This window comes from Lissotriton vulgaris, chromosome 5 (assembly GCF_964263255.1).
Source record: "Lissotriton vulgaris chromosome 5, aLisVul1.2, whole genome shotgun sequence".
Taxonomy (NCBI): Eukaryota; Metazoa; Chordata; class Amphibia; order Caudata; family Salamandridae; genus Lissotriton; species Lissotriton vulgaris.
Genome location: NC_141693.1, coordinates 63641575 through 63659687, shown reverse-complemented (window position 1 = coordinate 63659687; position 18113 = coordinate 63641575). Strand labels below are relative to the sequence as shown.

Here is an 18113-nt window from a genome sequence, read left to right as displayed (position 1 = left end):
ACTTTCGCGCCCACGGGCGCCAGTTGTTGTTTTTCTATAATAAAAATTAACCTTTGATGATTATGTTCCTACTGTTGAACGCTAATGCCCTCCTTTGCTTTTGCTGCCTTGCCTCCGGGATGTTAGGCTAAATAGCTGTGTTTTCTGATTCCGAATAAAGGTTTTCAAAAATTTAAAAAAAAAAAAAAAAACATAGCGGCCGGGATAAGAGTTACAGGCACCGGGTCAAATTTCAATCCATCTGTAGCAGTCTTATATAAAGTTCATTATTGGCAGGAAAATTATTCTGGCGATCCTTGTATGGTGAGGAATATAAATTGCTGTCTCTTGAGTCATAAGTTATTTTTAATGGATAATCCAGGTGGGCCTCGACCTTGCATGGACACAATGCGGCCAGTGGGTAACGTGTCCAGATGTCTGGCATGGGGAGCGCCCGATTGCTGTGTTCTGATTGGCTATAAGCCCATTACAAAATAATGGGGTAACCCAATAATTGCCAGAAATTCTGGGTACAATGAGGTAATGAACAAGTGGCCGGTGACTGCTTTAGAGAAGAGTCATTTATAGCTTATCATGTGTGTGTTGCTTACGCCAAACACTGGTAAGACATACCAACAATGAACACAACAACATACCCTGCTATCTAAGATAGCATTTTTCAAAACGTACAGTCAATGTAAAACACAAAAGCGCCAAAGAATTGCTCAAATCCAGTATATTTAATTTCATATACTTGAAACAGAACAAAACGTAATTTATACAAAAGAAAGGTACAAAGATTGCTCAAGGGGCGGGAGAAGAATGGGTGTGCTAGTGATGGGTCGGGAAAAGTGAATAGTCACTAATATTCAGAGTTTATACATTTTTCATGCTTAGGCAATGGACTGGTAAAGAGACCAGTACAGAAATGCCTGTCCCAAACAGATTATTGATAACATTTTTTACAGGTTTTTTTCAAATGCATAAATGCAACATCAAGCGAAGGGGATGGGATGAGATACAGGCCGTTGATGGGTGGGGCGCGTAGACGTTTCGACTCGGCTTGTGCATAGAGGGTGACTTATACCTCTGCTGTGAGTCTTCTTCAGGACGAAAGGGGGGCAGGGGACAACCTAGGGGTGAAAGATCAACTGTCGGTTAATTGGCGCCTATTACCCAATCCGGGAGAGAGCTGAGTGACGGTATAATCCTGACCGAATCCTGGTGCCACACAGGCATCTCACTCAGGTAAACCACTGGAGGTTGAGTAGTTAATGGCTCTGTCAGGCTTTCTGTGGAAAACCAATACTAAACTTAGTATGCATACAATTCTGCAATGTGACGCAGGGTATGAGGTGACTCTGATTCTGCACCCACCCATTAGTAGGGAGCTGAAATCCACTCATGGGAGCCCACCTTGTGAACTCCTCACGGTATTTAAAACCGTCAATTAATTAGAACATGGTCATCAGACATTTTAATTAATCTGTCAAGACCTGCAAGTTAAGGAGATGGAACGAAGTTAAATAAGGGTTAAAAGCTGCCAAAGTAAAGCTTGTCGTTTTGGCAGTGGTTTCAGAAACTTACCTTAAATGAAAAGCTGGGCGTCGCACGCCTCGTAGAATCCCTTCTGCCAAGTTCAGAAGCAGGAATTGAATTGAATTGAATTGGAAGGCTCTTATATAGCGCATGGCTACTCGGAAGCATCCCAGCGCTTGAAGATAGATAGAAGGTGATGCAGAGATTAGAAGATGGAGAAGACTGGTTTATGGCCTAGGAAACAATGCTGTTTTTAGTTGTTTTCGGAACACCAGCAAGCTGGGTTCTAAACGAAGTGATAGGAACGAACTGGCAGAAGGCTTCCGTTTATATGCAGAAAGCAGTGTGAGCCGAGGAAACATGCACGTCGCACGTTCAGCCTTCGCGCGTCATTCAAGGAGTTCAGAGCTCGTAAGCCACGGAGCCCGGAGGTTAAGTTCAAAGGCCCAGGTTGGATGCCAGAGAGTGCAATACTGTAATATCCTTAAAGCCATGCCGGCAATTTTAAAAGGCGCAATTATATACAGTGATAACTCTCAAATGAGAAGGTACAGACAAGAAACTGGGTTCCAATCTCAATTGGAGAATAACATGTGCATCCAAGCATGCCTAATCGGAGATATGTGTAGGAGTTACATAACACGTATGTGCACTAACTCCCTACAGTGCAGTGAGAGCGATAGGGTGCCATTATATGCAGTGTACTAATACATAATGGGAGTACGCAGTGTGGGAGAACACTAATGTGGTATTCGCAATCGTGGTAATTATTCCTGTGAGGATACCGATTTGCGTAGGGAGTTGTACATATAACATAGGAGAAGCTTAAGGGGTTTATATGCAAGAGAAGAAAACATAGTAGTTCAACAAACCATGGGGATACATATTTATGCATGTATAAAGGTCACATGTGAAGGTACGGATCGACAACAATTAGGTGTATATACATGATGCCATGGATGGGAGGTGCATACATATATTACAATTCATATTCACAAGCGGTGTATATACATGGAATGCATACATATTACTAATCATATTTACAAGCGGTGTATATACATAGAGTGATAAGGAATCTAATGTACTCTGCCTATTTACAAACTATAAAGTCGGTGCTGGGTAGCAATATAGCCTTCCTATATACATCCTACTAGCTATATGTGCAGTGTCAGAATGTGCAGGTCTAAGGATCAAGGTTCTGGATGGGGGTGTTTAGCCGATACTCAAAGTAGCCGCCTGTCTGGCTATCTCCTCGGATTCGTTCAACCCCCTAAGTGCTGTGTCAAATGCGTGAATCCATTTACACTCACAATAGTTCAGGGTGTTGGAGAAATTCCCACCCCTTGGGTTCCTTTGGACTTTTTCGATCACCCACCCTTTTAGGCTTTCTGCCGAGTGCCCAAAGGTGATAAAGTGTTCTACTAGTGGGGCACCTTGTACCCCACACCGTATTCAACTACAGTGTTGTAAGACACGGGTTTTGACTTTCTGCGTTGTTTGCCCGATATATAAAAAGTTACAGGGGCATTAGATGGCATATATGACCCCTGAGGACTTACGATTGGTGTGATCCCTCATTGTGTATGTGTAGTCACTCAAAAAGGCCCTTGATGGGGGTGATGTTCCATAGTGGTAACTGGACACTGTTGGGTTTAGGTGGAAGTAAAGATTTCACTAAAAAGTCCCTGATACTTTCCCTTTTCTAAAGGCATGCATGGTGGGGTTTGGTATACCCAGATCGTCCGCAACCAGGTGGCAATGTTTGTTCACAGTTTTCCGATGTCATTACTCTTGGTGTAATAGGTCGTGACACAAGTTAATCGATCCTGTGTCTGGGAATTATTGCTTTAAGGTTCCAGAAGATACTCCCTGTGGCTAAACCAGGCCCTCTTACGTGCCTTCTTGAGGAGCCTGACGGGATAGCCACGATCAGTCAACCAATACTAATTTTAGTAGGATTAGGTCAGTACTATACCGTCACTCAGTTCTCTCCCGGATTGGGTAATAGGCGCCAATTAACGCACAGTTGATCTTTCGCCCCTAGTTTGCCCCCTCTTTCGTCCTGAAGAAGTCTCGCAGTGGAGGTATAAGTCACCCTCTTTGCACAAGCCGAGTCGAAGCGTCGACGCACCCGACCCATCGATGACCTGATTCTCATCCCATCCCCTTCGCTTGATGTTGCATTTATGCATTTACAAAAAACTGTAAACATTTTTATAAATAATTTGTTTGAGACAGGCCTTTCTGTACTGGTCTCTTTACTAGTCCATTGCCTAGCATTAGAAATGTATAAATCCTGAATATTAGTGACTATTCACCTTTTCCCGACCCATCACGAGCACACCCATTCTACTCCCATCCCTTGAGCAACATTTGTACCTTCCTTTTGTCTAAATTAACTTTTGATCTGTTTCAAGTATATAAAATTAAATATACTGGACTTAAACAATTCTTTGACGCTTTCGTGTTTTACATTGACTGTACGTTTTGAAAAATGCTATCTTAGATAGCAGGGTATGTTGTTGTGTTCATTGTTGGTATGTCTTACCAGTGTTTGACTTAATTAAGCAACACACACATGATAAATTATAAATTACTCTTCTCTAAAGCAGTCACGGACCACTTGTTCATTACCTGATTGGCTATATGTTCCTAACTAATGTGGCATCTGAATTTGTAGTGTTTTAGGAGCACACGTAACCCCTCCAGCCATGCGCGCATTATTGGGGCCAATCTCCGGCTGTGTGTACTTTATATACACAAGACTCCGCCAGAAGCAGATGTAACCTGTTAGTCAGCCCCCCTCTCACTGAGCTGACCACCGCTCATAGACGACCCAATCTGAGGCACTCCGTGGACTCACATGAAGCACACTGGTCTCGCTGAGCTATCTGCCTTAGAACACCCACATCCTGTCATAAGATATTGAAGGTACTTTTGGATATCGTTAGAGCTTTGACTGTTGTGTATGAACAGTAACTCACACTGAGCACTAGTCCGCAGGCGCTGCTCTTAATACTGAATCTTATTTCAAATACAGGTCTTATGTGATGTTCGTCCTTTGTTCCTGTAGCTGTCATTGCTCTTTAATACAAATATGATGTGTCTGTTATTACAGGTGTAATAATGTGAAGATTCAGAGCCCAGAGATGGTGGTGAAGAGTTATAAAGGTAAATATCATTGTGACGATTATCTCTGTATGTTATGGTTCATGAAAATGATGTGGTATGGTATGGTTTTGTGTGGTATGGTATGGAATGTTATGTTATGTTCGTTAGGTATGGGATAGGAAGGGATGAGATTGTGTATGGTATGGTATTGTATGGTTTGGAACGTTATGATTGGATGGGATGGTGTGGTGTGCTATGGGTTGGTATCATGGTGTAATATGGTATGATGGGATGGTGTGGTGTGCTATGGAACGGTATGGCATGGAATGTTATGGTGGTATGGTATGGGGTAGGAAGGGATTAGATGCGATTGGATGGTGTGGATTGGAGTTTTATGGAATAGCATGTTATGGCGGTATGGTATGGAACGTTATGATGGGATGGTGTGATGTGATATGGGGTGGGATCATAGTATAATATGGGATGGCATGGAATTACACATCAGAATTTGGCATGTACTGCATAACTCATTCTGTGTTCCAGAGTTCTAGCTCCAACAGTGACCTAACACATGCTTCTACACTGACCTAGCACATGCACCTACACTTTCCCAGCGCATGCACCCACACTGACCTAGCACATGTACCCACACTGACCTAGCACATGCATCTACACTGACCTAGCACATGCATCTACACTGACCTAGCACATGCATCTACACTGACCTAGCACATGCACCCACACTGACCTAGCACATGCACCTACACTGACCTAGCACATGCACCTACACTGACCTAGCACATGCACCCACACTGACCTAGCACATGCACCTACACTGACCCAGCGCATGCACCCACACTGACCTAGCACATGGTTCTACACTGACCTAGCTCATGCACCTACACTGACCAAGCACCTGCACCCACACTGACCTAGCACATGCATCTACACTGACCTAGCACATGCACCCACACTGACCTAGCACATGCACCTACACTGACCTAGCACATGCACCCACACTGACCTAGCACATGCATCTACACTGACCTAGCACATGCACCGACACTGACCTAGCACATGCACCCACACTGACCTAGCTCATGTACCTACACTGTCGTAGTTCGTGCACTTACCCTGAGCTACCCCATGCACCTACACTGACCTAGTGCATACTTCTACTCTGATCTAACGTATGCACCTATAGTGACGTAGTGTATGAACCTACACTGACGTAGCACATGCACCCATGCTGCCTAGCGCATGCACCTACACTAACCTAGCGCATATATCTACAGTGATGTAGTGCATCCATCTACAATGCAGGTTAGTATATGACTGGTACTGTACACCTTGGAGTAGATCTGTCATTCTGTAACATCAAATGTAGTGTACTGACTAGTACTGTATACCTTTGAGTAGCTCTCTCGATCTGTATCATCTAATATAGATTACTAACTAGTACAGTATGTCTTGGATCAATTCTGTTTTCTGTACAATCTAATGCACTGTACTGGCTATTACATTATAGCTTGGAGTAGCTCTGTAGCTCTGTACCATCTAATGCAGTGTACTGACTAGTACTGTATACCTTCTAATAACTCTCTCACTCTGTACCACGTAAAGAAGTACTGACTAGTACTGTATACCTCTAGTAGCTGTCCTTCCCTGCAGCATCCATTGCGGTGTACTGATTACTACTGTATACCTTTGAAGGATTTGAAGTAGCTTTGTCACTCTGTGACTTCTAATATAGTGTACTGACTAGTAGAGATCACCTTCTAGCACCTTTGAGATGCACCCCAGTTGCAGAACATTTGCCCCAAGATTTTTCTACCTGAAGGACAGCTGTCGAAGCCTGGTTTATTTTTGAAAAGCAGCTTCACCTCTTGTAAGCCTTTTCTTTCCTCCTAGTTCTTGCTTCTGCTCTAACTTTGCTGCTTTAAGACTCTTATTTTCCAGCAGTGGGGAAACTTCCAGTAGTAAGGTTGGATCTAATTGTAACAAGGGTTTGATTATCATGTCACTATTTATTCGACTGGGGTCCGTTTTGTTCACTGTGAGTATCTGCCGTCTGAATTCGGTCCAGCTCCTCTCCCAGCGTGTTAACTGATTCTGTTCTGTTAGCAGTTATTTTTTAGGTCTTGCCTAGGCAGCGCGCATGCGCTACTCTAGGAGGGCCTTTAGCCATCGGTCTTCACTTTTCAAGCGCTGCCCTCGTGCCTGTGGCGTCATCCACCTTGCAGGATCGAGCAGCGGCGTGCCACAAGCACAAGTGCAGTGCTTGAAAAGTGAAGACCTCGCGAGCACGCATGCACGCACCACTCCCGGGCTTGTTCTGTTAGTTGCTCTCTCTATAAGCAGAGAGAAGTGTGTATATAGATTTGCCACAAGGCAGCGTGAACAAGCGGAGAGCGGCTTGGAAACATGAGGCGGCATACCTGATCACCTCCAGCCTCTGACGGCGTGTTGCTGGGCAACCGAGTACACCGCCTGCACTCCCAGGTGAAACATTTGCACCCTTGTTTGTGTTGTGTGTGAGCATCCGAAGAGTAGCGGTGCTGTCCCACAGCACCTTGACCAATTATACAATGGCGTTGTACTACTTTGGCTGAGTTCGGGACTATTTTGGAATTTATTTACGAGTCTCTTTTCACAACCACTACTGTGCGCCCGCCCACTTTTTGTGCATGCCGCTCTGCACCTTTCCTCCCATCTGGAGAAGTGTGGCTCAGGGGTTAGAGGCGGCAGACCTGGAGCTTGAGTTCGGTCCGGGACCAGGGTTCAATTCCCCGCCTCGGCGGGTCTTGGGCTCAAAATTCCGCGGACTCGTTAATTCTCGCTCCGGTGCCTTCTCAGCTCACGGGTTCACACTCTGCGACTCTGGGCAATAGCTTGCTTAATCTCCACAACGGCCCCTCGCGGTGGGATGCCTGGCTTTCACCTTGTGGATACCCTGCCAGGGCTATCTCACAGGGGAATACCAGGACGGGTTCCCTAAGCAAGCGCCGAGATGCCCCAGGGTAAGTCGTGCGCTATATAAGACTTCATACTTTACTTTACTTTACTTTACTTTTGTGCTACGTGTCCCTTCGTCTAATTACCGCCATCTTTTTGCTCCGCCATGAGACTGCCCGTAGCTCCTCTTATGTTGTTCATCCTTTCTGCCATTAGCGTACCTTGCCCTTTCCTGTGGCCAGAGTGGATCTGCTAAGCAGCCCCTCCCGTTGCTGGCTCCATTATTGCTGCCCCTGTGTGGGCTTGGTCAGGGAGGCATTTTCAAGTTGAATACAATATACACGTTCCTCATACCCCGCAGACGTACCGACCAAGAGACGAGATGTCCATTAACTTGATTAGGATTCTTTAATTGTGACTCATTGGCAGATGCAGCGATAGTGCTGTGGACTTCAGGCAATGTTTATATATGTGATTTTCTTTTTGCTTATGTCACGGCGCAAGGAATTAAACCGTTATTACATCCATGTACCAGACCGAGGTCAAGACAAAGAGTCACTGTAGGTGATGCACAGCTGCTTGTTTATTGTCTCAGTTTCTGGGACACTTTAGCATCAAAGTCGGGAGCTTCTCGACAAGATGGTTGTTCTGAATGGACAGATGACGTGGTACTCCCTTAAGTGCAGAAGTCACTTTGCAGCAATTTCCACAGCTTTATTAGTTGCCAAGATAGACTGATTCATTTGACCACACACAAGTGACCCCTGAGTGCCTGCGAGTGTTGGTTTATGGATCATAATGAAAGACTTATTCACAAGGGGTAAAGGTTCGAATCCCTGCAGTCCATTCTGTTGATCAATAGCTTTGATTGCAACGATTTGACTACCAGGCATTGGCACCTTTTGCAAGTTATGCAAGCTCTTACTGACCTGTTGCTGTTCACAGATTCGGCTATGGGCAGAATCATAGACATCAATACACCAAAATGGCAGGTGTACCGGAAGTGACATCACACATCCTTTGACCTTAATGACATCACGTATGGGGACGCATATAACTACTACTGACTCCAAGGCATGATGAATAGTGACACGGCTCATGGTCCTCCATGCTAATTCAGCATCATGTCAAGGGAAACAGTGATGTGGCACTCGCCAGCTGTGATAATTAAGAACACGAAAATGGTGAAAGGACAAAAAAAACACAGAGTACTCTTTCAAGGAACTTGGTTTCTTTGTTCATGCAGTACATAATGCAGGAAATCGACATGCAGCCCATCTCTATGTGTGGGTGTGCAACTCTGATCATGCCAATGTCCACAATTCTTCATTCTTCAGGAAGTGGCTTAGTCAAACGAAGGTGTACTCCAGCCTTCCTGCTCCATGGAAGTATAGGTGATTTCACACAAGATGCATACACTTGGCGTTTCATTGGTTTCTGGAGGGAGGGAGAATGAGAGATCGGAGAGCAGTAGAGGAAACAGGTAGGAAAAGGACGGATATCCGTTCTGACTACTAGTAAACCCTGCTGATAACTGTAGGGTCTAAATAAATACAGGACTCCTCCCAACGTGGGTGTGCTCCTCCCATTATTTAAGATCTACTCACACATACATGTGGTACTAGTTAGGCTAGCCATGTAAACCACATAGATTTACACAAGAAAAGCTGGTAATCGTCTCTACATGGTTTGATCAGCTGCTACTAGTCGTTGTCTTGGCCGATTCATGGGGCTGTGTTCCTACCACACATCAAAGTCAAGTCCTCTATCAGTGAGCCACCTTCCGAATAATGTACAGCACCCATCAGGAGACTTGTTACCCGGATCTCTTGCACAAGAAAATGCGTGGAGTTGGTCACTTGAAAGAGAGATCTACTGAGCGGTGACCCTGGGCCCAGAGCACTGCTCAAGGCCTCGCACAAGGTCACAGATGATCTTAATGGTGATATTACATCACTATTGACATTTTTGATGATATCACTAAAATCATGTTTGCTGACAGTGGGAATATTGCTGTTTAATTGAGTGACCATTGCAGGGACATCTACATGTTGTGGTAGTGCAACCTTCTCGCTCATTTGAATGTCTGATTATGTGTATTGGTGGAGTTTCAAAGACATCAAGCATTATCTTTAATCAGTCAAGATACTGGTTATGAGTGACTTTTATTGACGAGTACAAAACAGACTTTTTTGCTCAGGCTTTATCGTTTACTGCAGCAATACATTGTTTTGATTGTTTTCCATGCTGCCTTAAACACTGATCTTGAATAAGGGAATAAACAGGGCATTTTCTAGTCAGCCTAAGACTTGCTACCGATCGTGTTTTCACACAACTGCCCCATGTTTAACAACACTGAAGGGAACATTTTCTGTCGAGGTACAGTTTTTACTGTTCATCACTGTATTTGTGTTTGAAAGAAAAGATATTAAAATAAAAGTAAATATCCCATCATTCAACACAAAATACCATTCCACATAATTACACTCATAACACACAATCTCACTCCACATAGTTCCACTGCACTCAATACCACATAATTACTATCCGCATAATTCCACCGCACATCATGCCACATAATTCCACTACACAAATCCACTCGACACAATTCCGCAACTAAAAATTACAAACCAACCCACATAATTCCACTACACAACACATGCATACCCGCACATAACATGTGTTTTACACAGATGAAGCACATTGCCATTTACAATGCCAATAGCTCTAACTCAAACAAATGTGAGACCTATTGCATTTCCAATGCTTGTATTTGAATTTCCCTGTAAGATGAATGAATGAATATGCAGCTACATAACAAGAGCAGCTTTGTTTTTATTCGATCATTAATGATCAAAATATTTGTGCAAAAATGATCCCCTTTGTGGTCGATGCTAAACAAATTCAGTTTGGGATGGATCCCTAAAGACATTTACTAATTCAGTGACAGCACGGCTTGTAATGCGGGTTTACCCATCGTGAATTTAAAGGCCCAAACAACAATCTTTTTTATTTTGATATCTCTATCAGTATTTCATATAAATAATATAACGGCAGTGACACGATGTCACACAAGGCCCTTTTCTGTTTCTCGATTGCGCATGGTATATTCTCCTAATGGGAGCTTCTTTGTTATTCACATGCAAGGGACTTTAACACCATCGATGCTAGTGTTATTTTCCTCCTGTGCTGGCACTTGAGATATCCCATTGTTCATGACGAGCTCAGCTCGTCATGAGTGTATGGAGGTGTACATCATGACGAGCTGAGCTCGTCATGAGCGTCCAAGGAGTTAAGCTTGAGTATATCCTCGCTGCCATTTGCTTTCAAGGTGCCCCAGCACTGACAAAAGTGCACATAACCCGGAAACATCCCACAAGGTTCGTCTTCATAGTAGACATGCGTTGCAGCATTTTTTGTTATTTCTTTTTTAATACAGGTGATCAATTATACATAATATAATCCTAATTATATATAAGGTAACAGAAATGGCAATAGCTCTTGCTAAACAGTTATAAGGTCCCAAAGGCGAGACCTATTGGCTATTCCAATGCTTGTTTTTAAAATTGGGTAGACTTGACCAGACTGACTAGCATGCGATCCACTCTTTCCCAAAATGTGACTTTTTGTAATGTGCTTTCCTAAGCCTCTTACGCTGTCTTTTAGTCGGCTGTGTGATGTCTTCAAGTGGGTTGCACCTTAATAAAGTATGGGTAATATGGGTTACTGGTTCTCCCAGATCTATACTAGTTTTGTGAGGTGGACAGAGCAGAGGGACACCACAGCTTTCAGTTCTCCTGTGGCACCTGCTAGTTAACGACCTTTCGGCTCCACCTCGCTGCTGTTCCAAAATTACTTCACTCGGCTCCACTGTAACCTTTCCTAATTGTGTTGTGTTTTTGGCAAGGAACTTTATTATTTGAAGCACAATTGTCAGAATTGGTTGGTGTGGTAATGTCCACTGTTCTTGGAGTGGTCTTCAACTGCAGCTTAATGTCGTCCAAAACAGATCCTATCAATCTTGGAAGCGATGCCAGTTTATCTAAAACTGGACTGCAGACACAAGCAGGAACATATTGGGTGTCAGCGTGTGCCCTCTGGAATGTAGAGAGCCATTGTATTCAATAAGTCCACCTAGATGTCTGACTTACTAGACTGGTATGTTAAGGCTTCTATGACAGTTTGAAAGGAACCAAGCAAAATATCCCACGTATTGTTGTCGTTTCCTCCCCAACAAGGGAAGTGGCGGTCCAGTACTTCAGCTTGTCGGGAGATGTCTGGAGACCGTGATAAGGGGGGGCAGCCAGAGGTATTCCTTCTCCCTGTATCAACACAGGCTTTGCCTGTGGCTCCACCTGTGAGTGGAAAGGTCTCATCCAATTGAGTCTTCCTCCAGAACTCGAATGGAATTCGACAGCCCTATTAGAGAAATACCATTAGTAATTTACTGTTTTGTTCCCTGGACAGGATCCTTGCTGTCCAAGCCTGAAAGTTGAGGTTTAAAGCTGTTATCGTTGGAATTAAATGGTTGGTGCACCTCAACTATCACTTGCCTAACCTTGCCCTTTGTCAGGACAGTGTTTGGCTCTATTACACATCCAGCCGCCAGTGGCCCATGGGAATTAAGAACCAGTCCCTCAGGAACTTTACCCAACTCAGACTGCAAAATCCCTGAGTCATTCTGACTTCAATGAGCTCAACACCTAAGTTTACCTTCTCTCCATGGCTCGGAAGCTCCTTTTCTCCCAGTCCTCCCAGTGGAAGGCAGGTTTTTTAGTTAGGTAACAGATTTTAAAGATAGCTTCAGAGTTTTGGGTGTTATTTCGGAAAAAACAGGTTAAAATGCACGTAGCAGGCTTGTAATCCACTTGCCTTGTTGTGATATGTAAGTAAAGCAGTCACTGGATTCTTTAAAAAAACAAATTTCGTCTCCATTTCCCTCTGTACTATTTTGCTGGTAGTTTGAACCTCTGCTATAATTGAAGGAAATCCCCTTCTTGTTCAATCAATCAATCAATCAAATAAACTTTATTCGGTTTCACAAAAGTAAACCATAAACGGTACCCCCTTCTTCTTCTGTTGTAGCCTCTGCTTGCGTGGGTTTCATTTTATTTAATATCAACCGATTGGAACACTTTTGTCTACGCCGAGCAGTTATTGGCCTGTTCTTCCTGAGCTCATAGTGGGCCTATCAATCTCGCTATACTGAGTATCTAAATTGGCGCAGTAAATATAATAGCCGTCATGTGGTGAGTACCTTTGCGTGTTTTCCACTTTATGCGCTGTCAGGGACTTAAAGATTACACTGCGCACCCCACATAACCACAAGATGGTTACTTCAACACGCAAAGTCAGACACAAGTCTTTGCCCCAGCAAGGCTATTAGTGGGAGGTTTTTTTTTCACTGGGCCACTGGCGTGTTGGACGGTCACCTACAGGTGCAGACATCCGAAGGAGCATGCAGCACCGGCCTTGTGCGGAGATTACTGCAGCACTGGCCATACCTGCAACCAGTGGCGTAACGAAAGTTGAGGGTGCCTCCCTGCAAGTTACATGGAGGGGACACATTCCGCATTTAATCCGGAGCTCTCAGGCCTGAGTACTGTGCTGAGGGGCCCCCTGCAGCCCAGGTTCCCCCTGCACCATGGGGGCTACGTGGGCCTTTGTTATGCCACTGCCTGCAACCACCTGCCTCCTGGGTTCTTAAGTATAATCCCCAGCTCTAGTTGCTTCCAGTGTCACTTCCTTCTTCTTGCCCCCGTGTCCTCGCCGGTTCACCAGCCACACTTCTTGAATTATCCTGAATATCCCAGCCGCAAAGGGGCCGAAGCTGAACGGAGCGAGCCTGAGCTTGGTAAATGTCCCACGCAGGGCCACACTACCGCTACTGCTGCCCACGCCAGTGTCTTGCTGCTGGAGCCCTTCTGCTGAGACCTCTCTGCAAGGGACCGCTAGGACCGCACAGGCAACTTCCTCTTCGGAGCGGAGCCGTGGGGTGCCAGCGCAGGCTGGTACAAGCTCTGAGCTCCAGCAATGCACCCAGACCAGAGTAACGGCCGGAGGCTCAAAGGAGCTGAGCCTCTCCGATCCGCTCCTGGGATTGCGGTGCGTCCTCGTATCACTCGTGTCACTCATTACCATCTAATACAGTGCACTGACTAGTACTGTATACCTTCTAGTAGCTCTCTTACTCTATCATCCGATGCAGTGTACTGACTAGTACCGTTTACCGAAGTAGCTCTGTTGCTCTATACCATATATTATATATTACTGACTAGTACAGTACGCCTTGGAATAGCTCTGTCACAACTAATCCAGTGTGCTGACTAGTACTGTCTACCTTGGAGTAGCTCTGTTGCTCTATATCATATATTATATATTACTGACTAGTACAGTACGCCTTGGAATTGCTCTGTCACAACTAATGCAGCGTGCTAACTAGTACTGTCTACCTTGGAGTAGCTCTGTCACTCTGTACCAACTAATCTGGTGTACTGGCTGGTACAATTTACCTTTCAGTAGCTCTGTCACTCAATACCATCTAATGGAGTGCGCTGACTAGTACAGTACACCTTGGAGTAGATCTGTCACTTTGTACCCTCAAATGTACTGTACTGACTAGTACTGTATACCTTCTAGTAGCTCTCCCACTCTATACCATATATTATATACTACCATCGAAGGCAGTGTAATGTGTAGTACTGTAGACCTTGGAGTGTGTATTTCATTCTTGGCCATCTAATGCAGTGTACTGACTAGTACAGTGTACCTTCCAATAGCTCTATCAGTCAGTACCATCCAGAGCAGTACACTTTTAGTACCTCTGTTACTAAGTGCGATCTAATGCAGTGTACTGACTAGTACTCTATACCTCCTAGAGGCTCTCTCACTCGGCGCCATCTAATACAGTGTTATGACTAGTCCTGTATTCCTTCTAGTAGCTCTCTTCCTCTGTACCGTGTAATATAGAGTACTAACTAGTACAGTACTCTTCTTGTCTATGTTACTGTGTGGTAGTGTGGTGTAGTATGTGCTGAGAGGTGCAGTGTAGGGTGTAGTTGAATGCATTGTCTATGTAGTGCAGTTTGCTGTTCGGTGTAGTGTGTGCTCTAGATGAATGTGTGCTTTAGTGTAGTGAGCAGTCTAGCGCCCCGCGCTTTAGTGTAGTGAGCAGTCTAGCGCCCCGCGCTTTAGTGTAGTGAGCAGTCTAGCGCCCCGCGCTGTAGTGTAGTGAGCAGTCTAGCGCCCCGCGCTTTAGTGTAGTGAGCAGTCTAGCGCCCCGTGCTTTAGTGTAGTGAGCAGTCTAGCGCTGCACGCTTTAGTGTAGTGAGCAGTCTAGTGCCCCGCGCTTTAGTGTAGTGAGCAGTGTCGTGCTGCACGCTTTAGTGTAGTGAGCAGTCTAGTGCTGCATGCTTTAGTGTAGTGACCAGTCTAGCGCTGCACGCTTTAGTGTAGTGAGCAGTCTAGTGCCCCGCGCTTTAGTGTAGTGATCCATCTAGTGCCTTGCGCTTTAGTTTAGTGAGCAGTGTAGGGCCGTTAGCTTTAGTGCAGTGAGCAGTCTAGTGCTGCATGCTTTTTATAGTAGTGAGCAGTCTAGTGCTGCGTGCTTTAGTGTGGCGAGCAGTCCAGTGCCACGCGCTTTAGTGTAGTGAGCAGTCTAGTGCCCCGCACTTTAGTGTAGTGAGCGGTCTAGTGCTGCGCTCTCTAGCGCTGTGTGCTCCTTCCGGATGTGGTGTAAATTAATCATATGTAAAACAGAAGCAGTAATTACAGCCTTTATTTGTGTCATTAAATCTCTAATTGTGAATCTCTTCTCTGCAGTGATGGTGACTCTGGATCCTGACACGGCTCATCCTGACCTCCTCCTGTCTGAGGGGGGGAGACGAGTGACATGGACGGGCACAGCACAGCGCCTGCCGGACACCCCCAAGAGATTCACTTACTGCCCCTGTGTGCTAGGGAGCGAGGGGTTCACCTCCGGCAGACATTACTGGGAGGTGCAGCTGCTGCAGGAGGGGGGAGTGTGGAATGTGGGGGTCGCAGCAGAGTCTGTGAACAGGAAGGGAGGCTTCACATGGTCACCTGAGGGGGGAGTCTGGGCTGTGCAGCAGTGGGGGGGTCGGTACACGGCTCTCAGCTCCCCTCAGACCCCTCTGTCCCCACGTGAGAAGCCCCAGAAGCTGGGGGTGTATCTGGACTACGAGGGGGGGCATCTGTCCCTGTACAATGCCGACTCCATGGAGCTTCTCTACTCCTTCCCGCAGGCCCCCTTCACACAGAGGCTCTTCCCGATCTTTGGTCTCTGTGACAGAGCGGAGCTGAGGCTGGTGTGAGAGTGACACCCCCCCCCCCCAACTGTCATCTCCAGTTCAAAGAATCTTCAAACACCAACATTCCAAAGAATCTTCTTCACAACGACCCTCCCACATGTTGCCATGACACCCAGAAGCCTCACGTGAAACTGACTGCTACATATCTCTTTTCCTTGTACAATTTTTAAAACAAGGCAGGAAATGTTTGCCGTGTGAATTATGCAGCAGACATCATGTAACATATGATAAAGTCTCTTTAAACTTCAAAAATGTGTATTTCTTTCACACGTGGAGCTTTGACATTAATATACACATTATAGCGCTGCGCTGAGAAGGACTTATTGAAAGTGATTGTTTTTAACCATGACCTTAGAAACCAGTCCTGCCCCGCCCAACAGCAGCGCTAATATTAGTGACCTCAGACGCAAGACAGTTGTCACGTGAACCCTGTATGTAACTCAGATTCAGGGCGGCTTTAGGACAGTGCGACCGGTGCAGCCGCACCTGCGCTAATCTGGGAGCAGTGATGTGTGCAGAAATAACTTTGGGTTTTAAAAGCACCTGCTGCTTCCTTGTGTGTCCAGCAGGTTTCAGGCAACAATAAAAATGTCAAGATGACACAGGTGAATAATGTTCCTGCTGGAGAGAGATCGAAGTTTTGTCTTGTCACAGTTTCAACTCATCCTTAAGTAGCACAGAGGGTTAATATGCAGGCTGCAAAGAACGTGTACATGCAGAACACAGAACGGTAATCCTCATTGGTTTGTGTAACATTTCCTATAGACTGATTTACACATAGAAGATTCATTGCCTCTGTTAATGTGTGTTTGTTGTAAAGTGCTCTGACACCCTAGAGTTGGCATGAGTAGCGCTATAAAACAAAAGACTTGCGTATGAGAGAGGGACGCTACAGAGATGGGTGCCACTGTTGGAAGGTGGGGGTGAGGGAATATTTGGAAATGGTGTCATGGGCGAAGGGGCACAAAGAAATATTGTCGCACCTGACGCCTCTAATTCTAAAGCCGGGTCTGCCCAGATTCTTTTAGATCCATTAATTCAAATGCAATAGGTTTTTGTAGCGGTGGTATTCTAAACTCACAGTTTTGAAGGTGCTTTCATACGAGATAAGGAAGAAAATGGACCATCGGTGAAATCAAATATTTTTCAGGATCACTAAATTTGGTTACGCGGTGAAGCCGCAATTAAACCAGGTGTTCTAGTTTCCTTTGGGACAAATTACCTACTAAATGGGTATCTATTTGTTGCTCCTTTTTACCTTAAATGTTAATGCTTTTGTGATCCATCACCTGTGAATAAAGCTGATATTTCTTTGCATGGGTTTAAAACTTCTTTCTGATGACAGTGTTTTTGTAACGTGAGCATGACGAGGCCAGTGAAGATATATCACAATACAGAACTATTTTAAAATATTGCAGTTCCTAAACTGCAAAGATTCCATCACATTTACAGGCCATCATGTATAAGTTGTTTTCTTGTGAAACATCTGCCCTGCTGCACGAGCCACTATTATAATTTATGAAATGTGTATTGTGCAAAGATATGCAGATTCTGTGAACAATGTGCAATAATGTTATATTCCAGCAGCACAAATACAACACAATAGCCTCCTGCAGGCCTTTCATGACTCCACAAACATTTCCAGGTCCTGCAAACATATTAGGTAGAATTAACTTGTCTGCAACATTTTTTCCAGACGTTATTGTGTATTTACAGGCCATCCTGTATTAAAAGCAGAATCTATTTTTATCATGAAACTTTAAGAAGAGCAGCTACATGTGTGACCCTCGGAAGCAAATCTGTCTTTCAAGCCGACGCCAGTGCATGCTGGGACTGAGATAACGAGGATCTTAATAGAAAACATCAAACTACAAGTCTCAAAATGCAAAGCGGTGTTGATACAAACTGTCAGAGGTTGGAGGGGTCACGTAGAGTGAGATTTTGACACCAGGTCAAGCAAAGCAAAATGATTTTGCTATGAGTTTTAAATGCTGCATGATTATTGTGCAATACTCGTCACCTCTTCCTCCTTTTAGGGGTTTCTGCTTCTTAATATCCTCGTCTTTGCTTCATGGAGATTGGATGTAATTCTTGTCTCTTGAGTAAGACGTGGGCTGAGTATGTTCTCTTTCAGCGTTAGTGTCATGACGTCCTTTTATAAGGTAGCTCAGTAGGTTGAGGCACATCTGCGAGACCCAT

At 44.9% G+C, this 18113-nt stretch overlaps 1 protein-coding gene across 1 annotated transcript in view; it reads left to right on the top strand.

Annotated features, from left to right (window-relative positions):
• Positions 1-17224, top strand: part of LOC147710174 (E3 ubiquitin-protein ligase TRIM39-like) — a 98127-nt gene extending 80903 nt beyond the window's left edge. The window contains exons 5-6 of the mRNA XM_086920864.1: positions 4637-4689; positions 15406-17224. Of these exons, the coding sequence (XP_086776990.1) occupies positions 4637-4689; positions 15406-15917 (565 nt within the window). The 3' untranslated portion in view covers positions 15918-17224. The remainder of the gene's footprint in view (positions 1-4636; positions 4690-15405) is intronic.
• Positions 17225-18113: the final 889 nt, after the last annotated feature.